The 8150-nt window shown below is 41.1% G+C and overlaps 1 protein-coding gene across 3 annotated transcripts in view; it reads left to right on the top strand.

Moving 5' to 3' along the window:
- Positions 1-8150, top strand: part of ANKRD44 (ankyrin repeat domain 44) — a 317462-nt gene that overhangs the window by 159844 nt on the left and 149468 nt on the right. For all 3 annotated transcript variants that reach the window (XM_028480445.2, XM_028480424.2, XM_055089237.1), the window contains one exon: positions 4364-4442. In XM_028480445.2, the coding sequence (XP_028336246.1) occupies positions 4364-4442 (79 nt within the window). The remainder of the gene's footprint in view (positions 1-4363; positions 4443-8150) is intronic.

The following is an 8150-nucleotide window of genomic DNA, read 5'->3' as shown; positions in this document are numbered from 1 at the left end:
AAAAAAAAAAAAAAAAAAAAATCTAGTCCAAGGCATCGCTTTGCCATCTGCCCATGGAGTGTCTGGCTTTTTCTCGAGCCCACCACTGCACTTCAAGGATCTTTCTTCAAGACCACTTCATGGGTCTTCCAGTTCCAGTTCTCTACCTCACCTCCCATCCCTGAGCAAGTGTTCAGTCCCAGGCTCCTGGGGTATGACTTCTCCCTGCAGGGTAATAAGCTCATGTGCTTCCAGCTTTGGTTCTCACTTTTACTCTTCATTTCTGGCCCCAGACTATTACTTTAACTTACTGTAAGCTCCTTTAAATGAATGTTTACTATATGTTTGTCACATTTTCCCCAGAATCTCTTAGGGATTATAATGGAAAGTTTTTTAGACTATCAAGGCAACTTCTAAGATGATGTTCCTGCTTCCCATGTCCCCTGCATCGGCAGGCGGACTCTCAACCACTGCGCCACCAGGGAAGCCCTGCTTCCATTTTTATAAAGAAAAATGTTTTAGGTTGGTAGCCAACACACCTAATTCTTTGACATCAGTTTGCTGTGTTGGGCAAGTCATATAATCTAGGGGTCAGATTCCCTATCTTTTAAATAGTGGTAACAAGACTTAACCACACAGTTCTGAAAGGTGTGTCTCCTCTGATAGGGATGTTATGAGATTTAAGTAATAGAATAGATGAAAAGACATTTTGAAAAAAAAATTAAAAGCCCTGCATAAGTACCAGATAGGTGTTTTTTTTTTTTAACATCTTTATTGGAGTATAATTGCTTTACAGTGGTTCTGCTTTATAACAAAGTGAATTAGCTATACATAAACATGTATCCCCATATCTCTTCCCTCTTGCGTCTCCCTCCCACCCTCCCTATCCCACCCCTCTAGGTGGTCACAAAGCACCGAGCTGATCTCCCTGTGCTTATGCAGCTGCTTCCCACTAGGTATCTATTTTACATTTGGTAGTGTATATATGTCCATGCCACTCTCTCACTTCGTCCCAGCTTACCCTTCCCCCTCCCCGTGTCCTCAAGTCCATTCTCTACGTCTGCACCAGATAGGTTTTGTTTCTTCTTTTAGATTCCATAGGGGTATCATTGGCCTAGGACCTATTTTTACTAGTATTATTACTAGTATTCTGTTTTCCCCAGAGCCTTCCCCCTCCTTCTTCTACCATTGCATCTCCTACTCCATTTGTCTAGCTTATGGCAAGTAGAGTGGCCCTATACTTAGGCAGAGGATGAACTGCAGTTGGTGAAACCTGGCTGGTTTCACCTCATTGAGTATGGTGATGAATGTGGCTCTGTTATTCACCCCTCAACTCATGACCCTGTACATCACTCAGGAAACCTTTAAATGCATATTAACAGGAACACTGGGATTTACAATCAAGGAGTTTTTACAATATGATCTCATGTAACACACCCATTTTATAATATAAAAACTTCAGTTTGAACAAGTCGTGTCATAAAAGGGGCCGCAGAATGAGCAAAGCCAGTTATATAATGATGGACCAACCACATTTGGATATTGGTGTTTTCTTGGCTTTTATTTGAGGCCAGGTTCTCAAACAGAACATTTACTTTGCTTCAGGTCAAATTAAAGTTTTAATTTGCGTTGGGTTAGTCCTTGTTTAAATCACTCAGGTGAGGTTTAATTTTTGAACAAAACTCTGGAACCAGTTCAATTCACGAAAGAACATATAATTATATAACTTTTATCCTAAGACCCAAGAGATACTTTTCAGTTGATATAATGAGGATTAAAAGGGAATATGAAGCTAAAAAGGAAAATGCTTGTAGAAATATCAATAGAAGAAATAGAAATAGAAGACATTTGTGAAAGCCTGGTCTCAGTTATTTGTATAGTTCATTGCACAAATTAATACACTTGATTCTCAAATAAACAAACATGTTTTTAAATATTGAAACTTTATTTTCACAGAAAGGATGATATAGCAATAAGAGGGTTAACCATGGTTGTATATCTTACTGAATTTTCCAAGGCATACCGTTATTTAATATGGAATAGTTAACATGACTGCCCTATTTCCTCTTATCTGTAGTGATTGCCTGCAGCATACATAGACAACATAAATTCCCAGCTAACTCAAGCCTCCTCTTTTGATCCACTGAAAAGTTAGTTAATCCATTCATAAAACCTATTTACCAGACCTCCTAACAAATAGACGGGTCTGAAGATCAGTTCTTGTCATGTTCCCTGCCTGCCATCTGTTTTAGATATTAGTGAGTCATGAAATGCCTAAAAGCTATGGTCTGAGAGACTGAGAACAGAGGGCCTGAACTGTCCGCAAACAGAATAACAGAATCCAGGCTACAAAGACTGTTAGATATAGTCTAATCAAGTGATGATAGGAATGATGATTGAAATCAGCAGTGAATCCACAAATCTCAAAACTAAAATGCATGCTAGTTTCAGGAGAAACCTCTAAGATAGCATATAGGCTTTGGTTACTGTTGTTATGGGACAGTTGATGGAAGTTTGTGGAAGAGACCACACACATAGACTAGTTCAGTTTGGTCAGTTTATGCTGAGCACCTACTGTGCTGCTACTATGGGGAGAGAGGGGAGTAAGACCTGTTCTTTATGAGAGTTCTCAGTCTTGGAGGGAAGAGGTAACCAAACCAAACTTGGGTCTGCTCGCCTGCATGCAGTAAAGACCATCTACTGATACTGGGCTGTAGTGAGGAAGGTGCAGCGTTTATCGCAAGACCAAGCAAGGGGAACTTGGCTTAGCAAGGGGTGGCTAATGCTTAAAATGCCTGCACTCCTCAGTGGCTTTCGGGGAAAGGTCTTTAAAGTCAGGGTGAGGGAGACAGTTTTGGGATGTGTGAGCAGCTTGTGGACATTCTTCTGATTGGTTGGTGGTGAGGTAATCGGGAGTCAACATCATCAACCTTCTAGTTCCAACTTATCTGGGGTCTACGTACTTGTGGTCAGCATGCAGTTAACTTCTTCCTCTTGGTGGGGGTTTCAGTATCTGCAAAACAACTCAAGGATGTGGCTCAGGATATTATCTATAGCCCTTGAGGAGGAACTAAAGGTCCTAGACTTTGTTTAATGGCTAAACTATTATTATTTTCTCTTACTTTTCTTTGTTTCTTTCTTTCTCACCTCTTTGATTAAATTTATTCTTTGGAACTCGGGGAAGGCCTAGGAGGCTAAAATTTTTTTTACAAACAAGAGGCAGGTAGAGGACAAGGACGTGGGTCCTGTCCCGGGAAGGCCCCATAGGGTCCTGCTGCATTACAGTATCACACAACTATCTATGCTGTGACAATAATGGCTACTATGGAGCACTTGCTGGGCATGGGCCAAGCCTCATCCTGCCTAGGACTTATTTACTTACATTATCTTGAATGTTCTTATCAGTTCTCTAGGGAGATAGTATCATCTCCAGTTTACAAATGGGAAAGCAATATTTTTTCCCCTGCCTGTTAGCATGCTGTCTCTCAGCACAATATGTTAAATGCTTTGCCAAGGACTGAGACTGGAATCTGACAGGCAAAGGTCTAATCTTGACTCTGCTCTATACCTGTGGGGTCTTGAGGACATTTCTTAATTTATTTGAGCCATAGTTTCTCATCTATGAAACAGAGTAATATCTACCTCACCTCTCAGCTTCAAGGTCAACATCCTCTGAAAGGCCTTACTCAACCACTCTAAGGAATCTTTTTCCCATCTCCCCAGTCACTTGATCTCATTATCCTGTTTTTATTTTGTTGTGGCCTTTATCACCATCTGAAAGGATCTCATGTGTCATTGGCTTACATGACTATTGTCGGCCTCCCCACATGATTCTGAGTTTCATGAAGCCAGGGACTGGGCCTGTCATGGTCACCCTCCCTGTCCCCAGAATCTGGCTTCTAGCACATAGTAGGCATTCAATAAGTACTACATGAATGGGCAGTGGTCTAGGCAACAGTTAATGGAAAATGTCCTTGTGAACAATTCCACTAGGTTCTCTTAGAAAATAAATCATTGAAAGCTTTGAACTATGCTGTTAAGGTAGGTAGAAAGATTTGTATTTTTTTTTTTAACCATACTGAAGGTTTAAAAATAAATTGAATTTCATCATCCAGTGCATGATGGTCCATCCTTGACCTGAACTGGGCTTCAATAAAGGGAGCAGGGAGGCAAATATGACACACAGACACAGAAATCGGGATCTTTTGTACACGTGACTGTGGGAGATGCTGAGAGAAATGTGTAACCAGAACTCACCTGAGTAGGTGTATGGCCTTCACTCTCTGTCACAAGCATTAATCTCAGAGTGAGTGACATGTCGTACTATAACTACAAAAGATACCTCCGGCTGCCACTGACTTGTTTATCTTTGCCATTGTTTCAGGATTCTGAGAAGCGAACCCCGCTTCACGTGGCTGCGTTTCTGGGAGATGCAGAGATCATTGAACTCCTGATTCTGTCAGGTAAATATCAGCTGTACTTCAAAGTCAACTGCAGATAAAAATTTAAATGACCAATTTACTGGATTGACTACTACAGTGAACCCAAACAAAATTTCTTTACTGTGCTCGTGGAAGTTTATTTGATCAGGGAGTTTATCAGTAGACAAGGGACAATGCAAGACCTTCTTCTTATTGAAAAATGATTTCTCTAGTGAAACTTTTATATTGCTTTGAAAGTCTGATTCCTGACTGTCTAACCAGGCCCAGTATTGTAAATGAATTCAGTACATTTGGATATCTTTTAATTTTTTTTCGTTGTAAAAAAACAAAGAACAAACAAGAAAGCTGTTTTCTTAAGGTCTACATGAACACACGTAAATGTGTATGTGTATTTACATATATTTAAATTGCATTACAAAACAGTACTGTGTTTTGCTTATGGATACATGACTGTAATGATATAATCAAAGTATAAAAATATGGAAGGAAAGGAAACATATCCATTTCTGGATAGTGGTTACCTCTGAGGAAGCCAACTGAGTGAGAGATGTCTTCAGGGGAGGGTATGAAAGAGACTATAACTCTGTAAAATTTTATTTATTTATTTATTTATTTAGCGGTATGCGGGCCTCTCACTGTTGTGGCCTCTCCCGTTGCGGAGCACAGGCTCCGGACGCGCAGGCTCAGTGGCCATGGCTCACGGGCCCAGCCGCTCCGCGGCATGTGGGATCTTCCCGGACCGGGGCATGAACCCGTGTCCCCTGCATCGGCAGGCGGACTCTCAACCACTGTGCCACCAGGGAAGCCCTGTAAAATATTTTATTTTTTAAAAATTGGGGTAAATATGGCCAACACATGTTAAATCAGATTTGTGTGCGTACTGGTCTCTGTGATATTATTCTCTTTATTTTTCGATGTATTTTAAATATTTCATCAGATTTTTTAAATGTCAGTGTTTTCATTTTTGGAAACCTGTATGCTTGGTATATCTCACCAAACAGATTTCCAAAACCAGTATGTGCTTTCTCCCTTGAGTATTTGCTAGACAAATCCCCAGAATGAATCTGAGCACGTGCACGTGACATGTGCACGTGTCTCAGTGTGGACTGTATGCAGGCCAGCTGGCTTTCTTCCTCCTTCTTTTGGTTTGGGGAGATTCAAATCTGGAGGCAATGCCTCTGCCCACAGACTACGCAAAAGGCCTATAATAAGGTTTTACCTTTGTTTGCAGTAGGGAAACTGTAAAATTCCAAAGTCAGCTATGCAAAGGTAGGAACTGAGATGGTATTCGAGCAGGTGTGGAGAACATTATGAAAAAGAAGCAAGAATTGTGCTGTGATACACAAAGAAGACTCACATTGCCCTTATTTTTGTTGTGTTTGTGTCCTTGAGGTGGGTTTTCCCAGGAAACAAGTATTTTGTGCCGCACAATGTTTGTGCCCCGTGCTGCTGACAATCTCGTGGAACTTAAGTTAGATTCCATGTCGTATTTCTGGTGCTCCTGAGAACACGCCTTCGTTCTGATAATTCTAAAGATGTTTCAGGGCTGCATTCCAAGCAAAACATGTCCTGTTTGAGGCTGGCACAGTCTCTGGCTAACAGCCAGCACACACCTGGCTGGTCGCCCCAACAGTAGAAATTTGGCCCATGGAAAATTATAGGCAGAATTGGTGAGGGTGAAAAATAAAAAGTTTTGTGGTATGACGCCTAATGGTCCCGACCCGCTGTACTCACCAACTAAATGTTGTATTAAGAGACAGCTCTGGGTCTCAGAGGAATGTTTGATTCATGAATGTACAAATTCAAAACCTTGTTTTAGATCCCCAGCTTTGGTTTTTTGATTTTTGGTTTGTTTTTCCACATTCGAAGGGGAAGGTTTTAATTCTTCAGCATGAAGGACCCATCTATTTTTTTTCAGGCATCTGGGGTCTGGTGATCAAGAAACTTGGTTTCACCTCCCCTTCACGTGGGCATGGAGTACACCAGCCTCTTTTAAACGGGGCTTATTCAGTAGAGCCAGGAGAAACTGTTCTGTATATCTTGATCTGTACACCTGTTCTCTTAGCCCAGTCATCTAGGAGGAATCATTGGCTATTAATGTCTCTAGTATAATTTTGGGTGGCACATGCTATGGAATTTTTCCTTCTTCCCTCATCAAATTAGAAAGACTAAGGGCATGGGAGAGCATTGGGAAAGTTCTTTAGAAATTTCATTCAGCTGTGGAAACTTAGGCAAATTCTTGGAATTCTCATGGTTTTAATTTCCCCAAAAGGTCCTTTATTCAATTTGTATATCGTCCTAAAGAAATATCGTTGCAAGAGCAATGATTTCATCTCTGAGCTTACATCTGGCAGCTGACCCTTTAGGGAATCCAACCAAACTGTTTTCCAATTTAATAATGAATGAGGTGCTAACAATTCCCACGTTGGACAAATCACTCGGCTTTGCCAGAATTGCCCATTACAGCTGTGTTCTCCATTGTTGTATTAACTTACAGAGCATAGTGTAACCCAAGCCTACTAAATTCCTACTGACATTATCTCCTGTTAGCCAGGCAGATGGAACCCTGCCTGAATGCCTCTGAGCAGACAGTGAGGAATTCAGGCCTTGCAGGTTTCCTCATCTTCTAACTGCCAGTCCACATTCTGGCTTTATTTTCCCCACCTGCTTCTAGCTTCTGTTTTAGAACTGGCCGAGTCAGGATTAAGGCAAATACAAGGTCAAGAGCTTGCTAAATCGTTTGCCTGGAGTTGGATGAATGAGATCAATGTGAACCAATCAGTGACCAAGAGTTAAGAGCCTAGGCTTGAGATATAGGAAACAGAGCGCACAGAGAAACAGCCACAGTAACGAGACCCTGTAGAGAAACTCTGGAGACACGCAAGGGTTAGAGAGTTCTGGGCTGAAGGAAGAAAACCAGAAGTACCCACCCTCTAACATGGGAGTGTTTGTGAGTTGTAACTACTAATTAAAAATAGTAAATTTATTAGAACATAGGCCACCAAACAAGTGGTATTCCTGTAAAATTATTTCCTGTGATTGTTCAAAATGTGATTACTACTCCCAGTGCAAATTGCCTCCAGAGCTGGTAGCAGGTCATTCTTTTGATTATCTCATGCATAACAAATATTCATCCTTTGAGGTTGGATTTGATATATTTTTTTTTTTGGTCTAGAGAAAGAGGGGTGATTAAATGAGTCAATGCTGATTTTGGCCTCCAATGTAGTGCAATTATAAAGTAATGGGCCATTTGCTGATGGGTATATAAACTGGTTCCAAAGGCAGCTCCAAGGGGAGTTTTTAAAACGCTTTGGACAATGCTACATACATGGAATTATCATACACTCTTCCAAGGTCATTGCTTTGAAGGACAGTGCTCCTGGGCTGTAATAAGATTTGGTCTGTTTGTTAAAAAAAAAAAAAAAAAATCAAAAGCAAGCTGATCTCACTGTATTATAATCATACTTCATATGATCTTACTTTCATATTTCTTTTTCTTTTAAATTAATTAATTTATTTATCTATTTTTTGGCTGTGTTGGGTCTTCGTTGCTGCACTTGGGCTTTCTCTAGTTGTGGTGAGCGCGGCTACTCTTCTTTGTGGTGTGCGGGCTTCTCATTGTGGTGTCTTCTCTTTGTTGCAGAGCACGGGCTCTAGGTGCGTGGCCTTTGGTAGCTGTGGCACGCGAGCTCAGTAGTTGAGGCGCACAGGCTTAGTTGCTCCGCGGCA

Source organism: Physeter macrocephalus, chromosome 2, assembly GCF_002837175.3.
Source record: "Physeter macrocephalus isolate SW-GA chromosome 2, ASM283717v5, whole genome shotgun sequence".
Taxonomy (NCBI): Eukaryota; Metazoa; Chordata; class Mammalia; order Artiodactyla; family Physeteridae; genus Physeter; species Physeter macrocephalus.
This window is presented reverse-complemented; position numbering and strand designations above follow the sequence as displayed.